The sequence below is a fragment of the Micromesistius poutassou genome (genome assembly GCF_964030765.1).
Source record: "Micromesistius poutassou genome assembly, chromosome: 19".
Classification (NCBI taxonomy): domain Eukaryota; kingdom Metazoa; phylum Chordata; class Actinopteri; order Gadiformes; family Gadidae; genus Micromesistius; species Micromesistius poutassou.
Window position 1 is genome coordinate 5,763,824 of NC_140289.1, and position 16,496 is coordinate 5,780,319.

The 16,496-nt window shown below is 45.0% G+C and overlaps 1 protein-coding gene across 2 annotated transcripts; it reads right to left on the bottom strand.

Annotated features, from left to right (window-relative positions):
* Positions 1–4,172: 4,172 nt before the first annotated feature.
* gtf2a1 (general transcription factor IIA, 1) lies at positions 4,173–15,847 on the bottom strand. 2 transcript variants are annotated; one of them, XM_084483777.1, is made up of 10 exons: positions 15,640–15,847; positions 14,097–14,198; positions 13,328–13,481; positions 12,336–12,400; positions 11,255–11,330; positions 10,554–10,678; positions 8,919–9,023; positions 8,215–8,544; positions 7,981–8,070; positions 4,173–5,752 (listed from the first exon to the last, which is right to left on the bottom strand). In XM_084483777.1, exons 1-10 carry the CDS (start codon positions 15,667–15,669, stop codon positions 5,645–5,647), a joined length of 1,185 nt encoding a protein of 394 aa, XP_084339903.1. In that variant the 5' UTR covers positions 15,670–15,847; the 3' UTR covers positions 4,173–5,644. The 2 variants fall into 2 exon arrangements, with proteins under 2 accessions (XP_084339903.1, XP_084339902.1); XM_084483776.1 differs by having other exon boundaries at positions 10,536–10,678.
* Between the last annotated feature and the right edge of the window lie 649 nt (positions 15,848–16,496).

Below are 16,496 nucleotides of genomic sequence, written 5' to 3' on the forward strand. Positions count from 1 at the left end.
CATTACGCGTTAAAGGACGCACCCCATAGCGGCTTAACATCTGGTTAGAATTTCATCTGCGGTGTATGTGACACTTCTTCTTTTCTTTAAGGGAAACGTACGCGGGTTGGGGGTCGGTTTGCGAGATACTTTCCTGGAAAAAAAAAAAAAGGATAATTCCTTAGGATCTTTTATTATTCACTCGCAGGGACGGCTTGGAGTAAAGATATGTGTTGTTGACCACTCATCAGGACAGTTGGTTTTAGTTTGGGAAAGCAGTGGAGGTGGAGAATGCCCAACTCTGCGTGCCCTAATCCACGTTCTCTCCCGAATCACTCAGGCTAAACGGTAGAGACCGCAGCGGTGGAATGTTCTCTTAATTGTTTATTAGATGTGGCATCTGCTCGCAGGGGTTCCAGAAAATGACACGCACCATAAATCCACCATAAATCCCCCCACCCCCCTCGCTGACTACCAGTAGCTTACATTGTTTTCCGGCTCAATGTTTTGGATTTTTTCTTTTCACAAGCTTATAATGGCAGTTTTCTTTTATTCCAATTGCGTTCAAAAACACAATGAGATCTGTTTTCGCAGTGCAGAATGTATTGAGCTGTGCTATTGATCTGGGGAGAAGCAAAGGCAAAGCAAAGGTTCTGAGAGTTTCTCAACCACAACTGCTTGTGTTTATTCCGGGGGGGGGGGAGGTGTGTGTGTGTGTGTGTGTGTGTGTGTGTGTGTGGCAAAAATGAGGCATCGAATTGTGAGTGACTGCATGTGTGTGTGCTTGTTCGTAGCTTGAACAAAACAAGCATTTCTGAGACATTGGCTAATGTTTGTCCATGTTCACCTGTGTTCTCGATTGCCCTCTCTATACCACAGATCCAACGCACATATTTTCCAAAACCTTCTATTGATTTCGCTCCCCTCCAAGTCATGGTGATTATCTTCGATTGCAGCAGGCCCCAGCCAAAAACACACTTCACAGCCCGGCGAGGCAATCTTTGAGCCATCTCAGGGAGACCATCATCGCCGTGCCATAACACAATCCTGTCTTTTCCGTGGGATGAACCTGACCACAGAGAGAGGGAGTTCAGCCTCTGGCAGCAGGGCCAAAACCCATCGACCAAGACCTTCTCCTTCCAGGATTCCTTTCAACATCCTGCGCCATATCCCCAGTTCTCAGGCCCGCCCAATCATTCCTCTGCTACCCTGATGTTGTTCTGAGCTGCTCCTCAAATAAGGCCAGACTGGGCCATGTGATGATGGGGCTTGGGGCTATTCTAGATAGGGGTGTTCTGAAAAGTACCGGGTTCGATCCCGGTCGTCCGCAGTATCAGGCTGTAAGGGCCTCCTTGATCAAGATGCCCTAAACCACCATGTGCACCTAAATGCCTCAAATGACTAAATAAGAAAGAGGCACTAATAGTGCTCTACTCCAATGATTGCTCATGTTGCTGAACTGAAGAAAGGGAAGGTAGAAACCACTAGAGGAGGTGGAGAAGGGGAGCAGGGAGGCCACTGGGGCCTGTGAGGTGTTCCAGCTGGGAGATCAGCACCCAGCTCCTTTACAAGGCTCTTAAGCTTTGGCCAAATTTACCCAGGCAATCCATTCTTCCGTCCAGATTTTGGAGCCACTGTCAACACAGCATCCCTGCGTTCACAGGGCCGTGGAGCATGTTGGGCCCCATGCCCAGCAGACTCGAACCAATGCCCTTTAAGGATCAAGTCCCTCTCATTTGGGGTCTGTCTCAAGGAGCTCTCCCGTGGTCAGTGGAGCCAACACCTGATAATGAAAACAAGAAGTCCTCATCCCGGCCCTACAAAGTGCAAAAGGCCAACAAATCTTCCTTTGTTTATAGAGCTTTGCTCGGTCACTTTTGTAGTGCAGGTGTTACTTCTGTTTTCTGCTTTTCCCCTTACTACTGATGATGTTTTGACCATTTTGACCGTGTTAAAAGTTGAACTACCACTATCTCAAACAGACCAAGACATGTTTCTCTCTAAATTGATTCCGCGTAGAACAGGGATCCATGGTGGGATGAGAGGAGAGGGTGACCTCAGAATTGGAGAGGATGTGACAGTAACTTCTTAAATTACAAAGCAGTTCCCAGTGCTGGCTGAGGTTATTATAATATAATTACTTTTTAAATAATCAACCAAAAAATCCTAACTCTCTCGAGCCTTACATCGACAAATTCAACTCTACTTCAACTATAAACTAAATGTGGGCAGTGGACTAGGTAGGTGTCAAGCTATTATGAGAATTATGGTAATTAAAATCATTATTACCATGTTCATGTCTATTTCCCCAAGAACCCTCGGACTGTTAAATATACCCAAGACTTAAAAAGGCAACAGAGGCCAAAAAAAGAACACGCCAAAAGAAATACAGGAAATAAGGAATGACCATTAGAAAGAATAAAGACCCCTTTGTCCGATAGACCTGCAAGAATTCCCATCTTTTAAATGAGAGACCCTTGACTTGTGACTGGCTAGGACTCTGACGGAGCATAACTGTGTTACTAATGGGACATACTTTGTCGGTTATACAGGTGCACACAAAACCAGGCGGTGTTTATGAGCCAGACAGAAAACCAACGGGGGCTCGTAAAAAGAAACAAGAAAAACGGAAAATAGAAGCGTGGGCCTAATCGTTCCTCGGCCGTCTTTTGTCTTTTGAGTGGCCTTTGAGGAGGGCATAGCAGACAAAAAATATACACATAAACACAAGGGGCTACTTCACCTGAAGTAGCTTGAGATCTGCCCGTTCTCTAGTGGACAGTTGAAAGGAGTATCTGTTGAGACATAATGCACCATGGGGCTGACGTCTGACTCCGAGTTACAATCAAGGGCCCAAATCCCCCTGCGGTTAGAGACCTGGCAAGACTGAATGGCAGTGCCACGCCTTTGTCTCGCTCACTACCCTAAAGGAAACAGAGGGATTTAGTACAGGAGAGTGGATGGCAAAGGTACAAAAAACCAGGTCAAACAGGTCAAAGTGCTGTTTTACTGAATACCTAGAACACATCTACATTTAGATATTATATTAAATGTAACCAGGACATTTGTGCAAAATCGTAAATTTTCTCCCCGGCAAACTTTTTACTGGTTAGTAAAGATGCTTTTAGTCAAAGAAAAGTTGCATGTCACAAAGAAGAAGGTAGGCATTTAGGATGCCTTCAGGGAGACAGAATACTATGGGGTTCAAACCCAGAACCTTAGTAGTGAGACGTACGCACAAAATGTTAAGATTTACATTTATTTCAAATTTTCCACACCAAAATAAAAATAGGCAAAAAATAAGCATCAGTGCATTTTTTTTTTATTCAACCGTGTAGCAAAACAAAAAAAAAGTCTAAACACCTCCTTCTATTGGGCTCAAAGCGCTGTTCCAAGTTACGATGTCCGTGAATACAAACAATCATTTATTGAATAATAATAAAAAATTAACAGTAAAAGAAGCAATTACATTTTCTGAACAATTATTTGAACAGCAGTTGGAACAAACACACACACTGTGGAGCAAGAGAGTGAAAAGCAGAGGATACATCGTAAGAGACATTAAAAGCTCATATACTATGAATATTGCAAGAATGCCTCAAAACAAAAATCCATAGTCAGAAAAGGCACACATAAGAAACATTGGGGGGTGGGGGTTGAAAAGGAAATATCAGCAAATATTGAACAGTTCATTTTTTTCCGTGATGTGTGCAAAAGCCCAATTTCAAGTTTTTTAACCGATTTTTACTTGAGTTTTAGTCGGTTTTGTACCAGTGTTCTACCACAGAATGTAATAAACCTTGTCTTGGCACTTTAAATGTTTGTTAATTTGTGACGATGGACCAACAAGTGATTTGAGTTCAGCAGAAAAAAGCAGTCAAGAGTGCCATGTTTATAGTTATTTGTTGTACTGTCTTATTGAAATGTATTGAAATGAGGCGAGGACATTTCTCTCAGAAAAGGAAGTAGAAAGTTACGTTTTTTTGCATAACAATATGCTGATTGGTTATAATATAGTTTTTTGATCCAGTATTTGTGCATCCCTAGAGTCTAGGCTATTTCTGCAACAAAGCATACTACTCTAAACCACACACGTTTAGCAAACAACCATTTAACCCGAAAATGCAACAATTTAACCCCCCAAAAAAACACATTAATTTATTTCAAATCATTGCGGGGGGGGGGGGGGGGGGGGGCTCTATAAACAGACTTTTGTGATAGCCCAAAAGGTTTGAACTCGAATTTGATAGAAAAACATTGATTTTTAAAAACATAAAATGTAAAACAAAAATGAAAAAAACAACAACCGTGGGAGAGCTAGATACGAGGAAGTTGTGTGGAACCAGCTCCAAACCAAGGAACACTTATGATGTAAGAGCACAGTTTGGTGCAGGTTAGCAACCCTTGAGCAGCACAACCTCTGATGAGATTTCAGGAGCGAATAGAAGATATGAGGAAAGAAAAACAGCCGTTGGTGAGCTCTGACCTTCCAGACTGGGACTGGGGTGTAGAGGTGGTCGTTTAGAGTGACTTACTCTTCTGGGTGGGGAAGGGACGGTGAGGACACAGAACACACAAACCCAACACGCGTTCAGGTGAGCACTCAGGCACCCATGGGCACACGCACGCACACGCTTATTTGAGCACACTGTGGCTATGAGCAATCTCGAATGACTTCACGACACACCATTCAACTGTACAGTGCAAATCTTTAGACGGATGAATGAAAAAAAGAAAAAAAAAAGTTAAGCGCAAGAAGGACCAATCAGAAGATCTGTTTTTTTGGACTAGTAAGGTTGATTTTGTACAGTTGATTATCCTTTCAAATGTCGTTAGTTTTTTTTCCCATGAGGCCAGAAGGCTGGGGAAAACAACTGTTCATTGTTGGGGGGGGATTTAGCATCAAGTAGATAATAGAAAAGAAAAAGCATACTTCACACCATTGGTTATTCTACCGTTAAGATTAACTTTTTTGCTTTAATACCCTTCATCAAAAATAGCTCTAAAAGTATTTAAAATATGGTGGTCAATGAACAGTGGAACATTTTAAAGTTGATAAAAAAAATCTCAATGAATTGTGGGAAATGTGGTTTCACTCCGAGGACACCAACTACAATGCCCTCCAAACAGTTGATCCCGGCCGTTTAAATAAAAATAAAAAAAGGCAAATTTTTTACTGGTGGACCCAAAGGTCATCAGACGAGAAAGGGAAGCTTCCCAGGAGCCTTAGCGTTGGCTCTTTCAGGGCGCCACAACCGATCGATGGCGGGGGGCGGGGGGGGGATCACCTTGGCACACTGCGCCAGTAAGCTACCTCACGGATGTGATGGGGAATCAATTTGGACTACAAACTAAGGAGGAGGAGGAGGAGGCCTGAAAAGTGGACAAATAAAATAAAATAACATGAATCCTGTACGTTCCCGGGCCGTCTCGGCCTCTCGTCCCACAAGGCTTGAAGGTCTGCTCGGTTCTCCACTTCACCAGCTCAGACTTTAGTTCAGTATCTTTTTCAAACCCGGACTCCTGAAGTAGATCCGGTTGCTAGGACACCGGTTCCGGGGGATAACCCGGTGGGGGCATGTCACCGGAAAAGAGGAGTTCCAAAGTTTGGCTCTCTACGTTGATTAAGAGCGCATTGTTCCTTCTCCGTGCCGTCGCCGTTCCTTCACCACTCTGCGTCTCCGATCGCCTTGGAGAACACATAGTCTTTGCCGTTGAGGTTCATGATTCCATCCTTCAGGTGGAACTTCCACTTGTTCTTGCTTCTGTGGATCTGGGGGGGGGGGGGGAATGGTGTGGGGTTAGAGGTGGATACACACACCCGTGACTAGGGATGTAACGGGATGAAAATTTAACCTCACGGTTATTATGACCAAAATTATCACGGTTTTCGGTATTACCGCGGTATTTTTAAAAGTGTGTTAAATATGTTCAAAAAGCACTGATAGGCCTACACAAACTGAAATAGTTTCAAAAAGTGTAACAGTGTTTATTATATTTCAAAAATATACGGTCAATCGAATTGGATTTTGCGTCCTGCGCTCGAGATCTTTTCCCGGGGGCCGTGAGCCAGAAGTAGAAGGAGACGGTAGTCGTGTTGTTGTCATGGTGTCGCCATAGACATATAAAGAATTCTTATTTCTTTATAAATATAAATATATGGTTGTCGCCGTCGGAAAATGAGAAACGGCAATTTATTTAAAAAGGTGGCGCGGAAGATGTCCTGCCAATGTAGACTAGTTACCCCCTGTGTATCATCAGTGTATCATCATCAACACGCATTCAGTACACACTATGCTTCGATATCACCCAAGGCTGAATTAAAAGTACATGTTTTTCTAAATGTTACTCATCAACAAGGTTTTAAAGTACTAACTTCGATCTTTATTCATTCATTGCGCCGCAGCCGAACTGACGGGGATATTCTCTGATATTATGAATCTTAAAGACTGCGTCGGTAAGTAAAGACTTATAGTGGGGGTTATCTCGCCCATGGTGGAGAAGGAATTGGGGGAAAGGAGCTTTGGCTTTGACTCTCTGTCCAGATTGAACCATGACATGGAAGAGAAAGCGATTGTTGCCGTATGCGCGAACAAGATGTTTTCAGTAGACAGCTGTCAGTTCACTTCGGGTCCATATCATTTCTCCAACGCTCCATTGTTCCGACCTGTCGGTCGTATGTGGACTCCTCCACCGGCAGAGCCAGCTCCCCCGGCTGAACTCCTCCGGCTGCTCTGCTGCCAGCGGAGGAGTCCGCATACGACAAGAGGTCTACACAGTGCGCCTGCGCGGCAACTTCTGGAGACTCGGATGAAGCGCTAAGGATTAAACACACGGTTTCCACACCGCGGGCGTGGTTATCCACCGAGATAATAATTTTATTTGAACATTTTTACCGGGGTTTACCGTTACACTGGTAACCGTTACATCCCTACCCGTGACTAAATTCCAACAACGTGCGTTTCCGTGATGTGTTGAAGGACAGCTTGGTCTGACGCTCTACATGAGCATCTAGTGTATGAACCATTAAAAGGTGACATATTATACCACCAGGTGTGGGATATCTGTAATACATCTAGGTGGACACGCCCACTAATCACACTCACACCTGGTGGTATAATGGGTCACCTTTAACCACTCGAGATTGGATAACTCAAAGCAAGGGGTGGATCACAAAGCATTGTACAAGCCTGGAGAAGCAGTCAAATTAACAATATGGATTTAGTATGGATTTCTTTCTCCACTTGGTGTGTGCGGGCAGGTAACGCGTACCTGGGATTGAGTGTTTTGACCATCTCTTTAAAGCCCTTTCTATCAACATTTTGAAAGGGAACCATGTCCTTACACAGGTAAACAGTGACAGCGTTTGTTATCTCGTTCCACTGCTGGCTTTTTTGTCGTACGGACTGGCTTTGGAAAATGCCTGCGGAAGCGATGTCTGAGATGCAGAGACAGCTTCACACTACCGCGTCTGTCTCGTACGGTGTGGAATAAGAGCTTGTGAAGGGACTATTGCGCAGGCTGCGTGCCTGCGTGTTTGCGCAATAGCATACTGCCTGAGAAGGCAGTATCGCTGTCAAATCTGTCCCTGGGAAAAGTAACGTTGCGCCGAATTGAAAAAGGAACTACGTTTCGTTACCATATTTTCAGTAGTTTCGCGTAACTTTACTTTTCACATGAAAAATAAGTTACGTTACTGTATTTACATTACTTACTTTGCGTTACACACAACACTGTCTACCGGTCACACGGTATGGTCAAAATCCATATTGTAGCACAAATTCACATGTACTTTCTATACCGTTTATACCGTACACGTGTGAGGATGTAAAAGTTTGACTGCTTCAGGAACATACATCTTGATTTAAGAACATAAGGTTTTGTGTCATGGGTGACCGTTACCACATGACGCTTGTAGTACATAATACTTTGGGCAACCCTCACTAGTATTTGCACTTGATAAATGACTCCGTTACTGGTGCAGGCTTGAGTGGTTCTTACCTTGTCGTACTGGCACACAACTACATTCTCTGTGTCAAACAGCTCCTGGTCCTCCTCGTCGCTAACATCGTCTTCACTGTTCAGCGGCTCCTGAGAGGAGCGGGGGGGAGGGGGGAGAGAGATGGTCATCAGCCCCACAGTCTGTCTGTACACTTCAATATCTACCAATCTGTATACACATGCATCAAAAGGTTTTGTTTTGGCCAACCGGGTGGCAGTCACATGGTCCTGTACCTCCTCCACCTGCCCGTCCTCCCCACCGTCCTTTTCCTTCTCCTCCTCTTCGTCCTCATCGTACTCCTCTTCTTCCTCCTCGTCTTCCTCCGAGGAGGTGTCCCCCGGCCCGTCCACCTGCAGCATCATGGGTGGCTGCTGGGGCTGCTGCTGCTGCTGCTGCTGCTGCTGCTGGGTGACCTGAGCTACCGCCCCCTGCACCTGCTGGACCTGCTGCACCTGCTGGACTTGCTGGACCTGCTGCACCTGCTGGATCTGCTGCACCTGCTGGATCTGCTGCACCTGTCCCGTGGGCACCTGGCCCGGCTGGGAGGCCATCGCCTGCATCACCTGGCAGAGAGGAGGACATCGTGAGAACATGGTTTGATGTGAAGAAAGGAAGGAAGAAAGAAAGAGAGTGTAGACTATAAAATAAACAACCAAAAATTGTGTCCCCTCCATATGATTCTCCGCCGTTGACAGCGTTGCTTTCAGGCGCATGTGATTGACACACAAGAAGTTCAGACATGAACCGGGAGCCTTCTCAAGTGTAAAGTGGCTCATATAGAGGCAGGCGCAGTTAACCCGGGACAAATGCTCTCACAGCACATTTTACTCACTTTTAGCGGACGGATGGCTAAGCATTACTAACAACCTCACCTTTTCTTCTGCGTTGTTTTTAATATTTAATATTTTAATATGATATGAATGCCTATATCCAGTACCTGCTGGTTGCCCTGGACCTTGTTCCCAGGGGCTAGGACCAGCTGCTGGGGCTGGATGATGACACCCGTCTGCTGGGGTAGACCTCCCTGCATCGGAGCGAGGACCTGGGCACACGGACCACAAGGAAGACTTAACATTCACCTTTGAGCTCACAGTGGCTCCGCACCCTGGAGGGTACAGAGAACAGTCTATTGAACTGGTGCGCTGTGAAGACATATTCGGTGGACTTAGATATCTTCATCTTTTGCATTTTTTATTGACTTATCTAAACTAAAAGTGGTGAGTGATAAGGGCGGGTCATTGTGTAATGAGGATCACTTTGATCATGAGCATCCCTCCCCGTATGTAATCCTGGGTTGGTGTGCATGCATCAGGACGGTGTTCAGGATGGCAGTGGAGACAAACGACGAGAAACACAATAAAAGCAACAACAACTGCATTCCTGTGCTTGCATTGTACACTTCTTTGGAAAAAGTAATCTTCTACACAATTATGAATCGAGGTAAAACAGAGCAATACCATTCGGGCTCTGCTCTCGTTAGAGTAATAAACAAAACGCTGATTTGCATATAAACAACTATTCAAATGAGGCCGTTGCATACTGATTCTGTTGACAGCCATTAAAACCTAGTCCCGTGAAATGGAGTTCACTTCCAGCTTTTATTTTCACACTATTTTTTAAATATGAAATGTAAATGTATCAGTTCTCCGTGTTGTGGCACATAGCACTGAAGTTTGTATTCACTAACTGAAAATATAAGGCATGATTAATTAAATACAACTCTTTAGCTCCCCCTACAGTGACCAGATACAAATTACACCTCCACCAGCATGCTTTCTCCCTCCACCCAGACACACTGGAAGAGCCACCCAACACCTAAATCTGTCCCTACAGTTGACCGACAGTAACCTCCTGATAAAGACAAATGAGTGACCCCTGTTTGGTGTTGCTCAAAGTAGCAGTCAATGCTTTGCAGGGGACAAATGAAAGACATGCGACATGGGAAAGATTACATGCGTTCTAAAGTCCGTTCACAAATAAAACTTTGGATCATTAACGGATGTCTAACTTTCAGAAATGATTTCATCCACTTCTCTTCTTTCCCTGCCTCCCCCCACCATCACTCACATACTCTGCCTGTAGTCAATAAAGCTTAAACAGACTTTTTTTAAAGCAAGCCTGAGAACATAGTGGCTGGGCATGCATCGCTGATGAAGTAGTCTCGTCTTGCTCAAATTAACTTGTAAAGCCTTTACATCGGTTCAGAGTGCCGACAGCTCTCTCTGTCAGCCGTGAGGACAGCCCAGACAACAGCCTAACCTTTCCCTGTTCCCTGAACACACTCCAGGCCCCGAAATAAATCAACACGTTCCAAATTTGCATTTAAAACTTTAAACCCAGAAACCTTAATCCCTACTAAGCTGCAAATAACTGCCCTCCTTTAAGACTCATTGCTTCCCAGGGGCTTCATGTGAACACCACACCATAATCACCCCATGTATCCCTCCACCCCCACCAGAGCTCCAGAGAGGCTGGCTGTGCTGTACGAGACCGGGGAGAGGGGGGAGGAGGAGAAGAAGGAGGAGAGGGAGATGGGGGGGGTTTCTTGACCTACCTGTGTGATGGGGCGTACCTGCTGAATGACAGGGGCCTGGACGCCGCCCGGCTGCATCTGCTGCTGCAGGAGGATCTGCTGCTGGGGCTGCTGGATGATGTACTGGGCTCCATTAGGGGCGCGCACCACCTGCAGGATCTGGCCTGATGGAGGCGGGGAGATTGTTGATTATTTGGGATTTATCACTACTGTAATAGCCCAGGTTGTAAGGGTGCATCCCTTGAGACAGACTTGAAAAGTCAATTGACTTTCTGTGTAGGAAGTGGTTGGATACGTTGTATATTATCCAAACACTTTCTGTGTAGAAGTGGAACCACTTAAGGGTACTTTACAGCCCTACATATTGGTGGCTGGCTACGATGGGGATCAAGATGCTCTGACCAAAATCTTAAAGGGGCAGCGTCAAGCCCAACTTCTGTTTCCAAGAGAACTGCATAAATGTGCATGTCGTGACAGAAATCACAATCTGCAACATCGACTCTGTGTACACAAAAACAATTGCGGAATAGCTGGACCGCTGACATCGGGATTTGAGTCCGCCATTGTCCGGATTGGGAAAACTCAATAGTCAAACTTTTCTGTGATTAATTTCACGAAAATGGATTTGATGTTGCAGATGAGTCCGCTGAAGCAGTACTCTGATACTGGAAAATAGCTGAGCGTGGGAAACACCATTGAACAACGATGGGAGCGCAATAGGACGGGCTGGTGTGTCTTACCTTGGCTGGTGATGAGCTGCTGGTAAGGGGTGACTCCAGTGGGCAGAGCAAGGGTTGCTGCAGTCGCTGCTGCACTCTAGTGGAGGAACAGGGAACAGACAGGTTTACACACGTCCTCACCCTACCGGTTTGATTTATCCTAATCTGAATTCTGGTCCTGTATGGCTCTTTTATGTGCAATGAAGATCCAATTAAAGGCGAATCCATAAATATATATTTCAGCACGGTTTTTATAAGCTGTGTTAACATAAGGCATGAATGAATAAATCGCTGTTTGTTTAAGCATAAGAAAAAACTATCACTATCAGGAAAAGAGTTCCCTCGGTTTGAGCTTGAAGTGGACTTTTTAAAACACAAAGTACTGTGTGGGAACACGAAAGTGAATAAAGCAGATGGGCTTTTGCATGTCATCGACGACCAGATGTGAATTCTGACTTCCACAGATGGCGCGTTGAAGTGGAAAAACGTACGGGCAAAGACAAAAGCAACGAAACATTAATACGCTTCACGGCCGTGTGCGTGTGTGCGCAAGTACGGAGAGGAGGAAAATGAATGTTCCGTCTGTGTGTCTGCGATGAGACAGTAAAGCCTTGTTCACACTCTTGTCTATATCTGTGCAGTAATCCTCTTTAAAACTTTAAGTCTTGTGTGAGGTTCATCATTTCTTAAAGACTCCACTCCCCCCAGCACACATTTTCCACCATAATCCCCCCCCCCCGCCCCAGGAAAACTTTACACAAACGTCACCGCGGAACAGCATCTCACTTGCACAATATGACATGTACAACGTTATGTTAGTACAGGACACAGTGTAAGCAGGGGGGGAGGGGGGGAATGTGATTAAATCCTAATTTCCCATCTGAGATTAATAAAGTAAATCTCACTTTATCCCGTATGATACGATAGGGAAGCGCCAGGAGTGACAAAACGTGCTTGTTCAGCTGTCGGGAAAGTGAACCGGACCAGATTTCTAACCCAACGTATTTCTATGTCAAATGACTTAATGACATCTCAAGGCTCTGTTGCGCATGGTGAATGGAGTGAAACCGTGAATATGAAACCTGAGTGGCATTTAGCTCACCATGCCGGTAGCACTCATATGCTGGAGGATCTTGGGATCCTGAACAATGACTTGCTGCTGGGGAGCTGTAGGCACAGAGAGAAAGACAACAATAATACATGATCAATATATGATGATCAGCTCAAAACATTCACGAGCACTCATGCGGTGCAACAGATAAAAATTACAGTTGGCCTAAGGCAGTTGTAACATGAAGGTACTTCTAAATAAAAACCTAAATAAATAAAAACATTAAATCATTTCTACAATCTCTTCTACAGGTTAAATTCCCTGCCGTCATGCATCTTTTGCAATCCCCCCCACACTCCATCACTCAGACATGATTCTACGTTGCCATGGAAACCAACCATCAATCTCGTCTGGCCGGTTGGTCGCTGTGTTGCTAGCGTGGTTGGGATAGGGGGTGGGGCAGGTCGTGGACTGAGAACCTCGGAACCAGACTTGAGTGGATAGAGCGGCATGGGCAGGCAGGGGACGTTGCGTTTGGTGGGTAGGGTTGAGTGCGTAGGGCTTTGGACCGACTAGCACGGGTATATAGGTAGGTGAGGTTATTACTATGACGAACCATTGTAGGTGTGTGGGTTGAGTTTGTTAGGGTGGGTAGGCAAGTAGGATCGTACGATGACAAAAAACAATAACAGCGATTATTTTGCCCAATGTTGTGATTATTAATTGTGATTAACAAATTATCTATATCGAATTTGATATACATGAGATACATTTCTCCCCTTCATAAATTGAGCGGTAGTGAGCCCTGCGTGGTAGGGCTGTGACTATGGAGCTGTGGTCTGCCTCGCATCAGTAGGTCTGACGACTGACTAATATGGGTGGGTGGGTTGACCAATAGGGCTGTGGTCTGCCGAGCATCAGTAGGTCTGACAACTGACTAGTATGGGTGGGTGGGTGGAGTTGACCGGTAGGGCTGTGGTCCGACTGGAATGGGAGTCTGGGTTGGAGGGAGCGGTGGGTGGGGTGTAGCACTGTGTACTGACCTTGCTGCTGCAGCGGCTGGAGCATGTGCTTGGCGGCGGCAGGCTGGGAGACCTGCTGGGCCTGCTGAGCCTGCTGCGTGGCCTGCAGCGCCGCCTGCTCCTCCGTGTGGAAGCCCTCCACCGCCTTGGACTGCATCAGCTTGTTCTCCCATAGCTGGGGGCGGAGCCAATGGGGGCGGACACAGCATAGGAGAGGAGCGTGTGAGGGACAAGGAGACGAGGATGTACAAAACCGCAGGCGCCTCAATAACAGGAACACCCTCCCTGGAAGTCGGCTGGCCGTAAACACTACAATGGTGTCACATTTAAGACAGGATGTTTGTGGACCATGGCATTTAGTGGTCAACAGCGTACCATACCAAGCAGTATTTACTGCCATTCACGTTGGAAGATGAGGGAAAACATAGCCCTTGAATGTTGTTATGAACACATTCAACAGTGCTCTATGAATCCGCTTCCATATATATAGTTTCAAAACAATAGCATCGATGCACCAGTGAACATATGCACACTGCACTATACTAAGCGAACACTAATCACTTAGAGATTAGTAGTATTTTGCTTATGGCTACAAATCGTTAGGCGGTCTGTTCGTATATGCGCAACCTTCATGAGACCTTCCAAAATATCTCTGCCTCATTTGTTAATCGCTTGGATGAAGGGTAATCTAGACTGCTTTGTGCCTGCTAAATGACTAAATGTCTGTGTGACTGCAAGTGTGTTTATGATTGTGACAGCAGAAGGGGGGGAGCGGGTCAAGTAGATTTACCGTTTTCAATTCCAGCAACACCTGTTCGTCCACCCCCTCATCCAGGAACAGCTCTCTCACCTCGTTGATCACATCCTCGATCACGCCCCGATACAGTTTAGGCTGAGGAGGATTAGGGCAGAGAAAAGACACACATTCGATCAAACTGAAATTGAATGAGAAAAGAGAGTACTTACCCGTTGCGAAGGAAATCTGGTATTAATCAATATTACATACACACTATGCTACGCATTTATACATATTGTATTACAATATTATATGCAGTTCGGAAACAGGCCTTTACACACAATTTTGATCTCTTCAGTTTTTCTTTCTAATCTACATCAATGAACTACGAGATGCAATATTAGGTATATTTATAAACAATTATTTTATATTTTGTAATAAAACGATACTGGCTAATGGTTATAGAACGAGGAATAACAGCTCCCATCACATTCGATTAAATCGAACTGCATGCATTAGTTGCGACGTGCTCATGTTAATGTACAGGCGGCCTGTTGGCAATAAACTAAAGCGAATCCACGCATAAAGCCAACATTTCGGTGCGCGCTTTGCATTGCACAACCAACATAGGCGACACACAATCCGCGGGACTGCATTTGTCAGCGGCATCGGCGCTCTAACCCTCCCCCTCGGTGCTCCTGCACTATTTAAGGCCGTCTGTCGTTTATATGGAGAGCCCGTGACGTAGCGCCGAGTAGCACCTTCCCATCCCAGCCAGTCTATATTAGAGAGCCAATATGGCCGTATATAACCAGCGCGCCGAGGGGAGGAGGGCCAGAACCGGAGAGCTGCGCGAGGAGGCCATTTTACGGGGCGGCAAACGGACCGGTCGTCGCGTACATAATGTACAAATACGGGGCGATGGTGGCGGCTATTTGGATATTTTTTAGGCTATTATGGGTGATAAGGTTTAACTCTTTATGATCGTAATGCTAGGGGCAGTTTATCGTTGGAGTGAAATGGGTAAATAGCGTGGAAAAGCCCGCTGAACCAGCCGTCTGCTCATGGAATGGTGGACAATGAGGTGCTCTGCGAAGCGACTGACATTGCCGAAACGACTGCTGAAAACCATTTCCAGAAATTATTTATTTGCAGTGAATGAAAATGTGCTTGACGTACATCTGGAGAATCGTGTTAGTTAATCTAATCGATTTCGCCAATTGAACTTACTCTTGACAACTTGCTGCCTCTTCTAAAAAAAAAGAGAAAGCAATGACAAGCTGGATATGCAAGACTGAACACTTGGTCCCATTTGTTGCAAATCAACTAACAAGAGACTATGAAAAGCTTCAATCGAAAACACTTACTCAATATCCAAAGTGGATTTCAAATGGTCTACATACCTTATATTTCTGATCTTTTTTTTTTTAAGTAAATGTCGAATTGGTTGAACATGTTTTAATCACGCTTATTTTAGATGTCAAAGTGTTCGAAAGTGTACGTCCCTACTACTTCACAATAAAAGAAGGTCCTCCACAGTTTTTCAGTACAACTTTTACCCCCAATCCTCCCACTGTCCTTAGAGATTGATCCTTACCACTGGGTTCGAGTTAGCCGAGCTCGCCATTATACGCGTAGTGTAAAAACCACACAAGAAATAGGCGAGAAATAAGAGCCAAAAATAACAAAAATACTTTAAAACAACTGGGAACGGTGTCTAAAAGTAGCCGGCATCACTTTTTGTAAATAAAACACAGTTTTAGTCGGTCTTATTTACAATCCCGGGCCGAGTTCCCAGCCGTCCTTCGTCTGTCGACGTCCTCCTTTATATACTGAGCTATGGCGCTGCGAGTGCGCGAGACATAGGGCAGGGACAACCAACGGGCAACGCGAGACTTGGTGCGGGAATTGTTGTAACGTAAGACTCACTCGCTGGGAAATGTAGTTTATATGCAAACAACCTCATAGAATACCTTTATATTTCAAATTATGCGAAACTATGCGGTTTTGTTTTAGATGATACACATAGGTTAAGGTTTCAACATAGATCTAACTGCCAAATACAGGCCTACTACTCTTCTGTCTGACAAGAGCTTTCGTTTTAAAATCCCTTAAATATCCTTTAGAATATTGTGTTCAAATATCTAAGTCTAGTTATATTTATCTGAGCCGTGGGGCTGTTCCTCTACGATGTGTTGGGTAGCCTATATATACATATATACAGCGTTCAGTTCAGTGTAGTAACTTAGTGGTGCCAGAAGAGGGCGATCACATCCCACAGGAAATACAGTGGAACAAAAACATTAGAAAATATATTTTTGTTTCCCCTCTATGGCGTGGATAGTAGGTCATATTTATCTCCATGTATAAGAAAACTAGTAAATCATAACACATACTTGAATAATTGCACAGGCTATGCCCATTGTCTGTCCCAAATGCACCGTCAAAAATGTC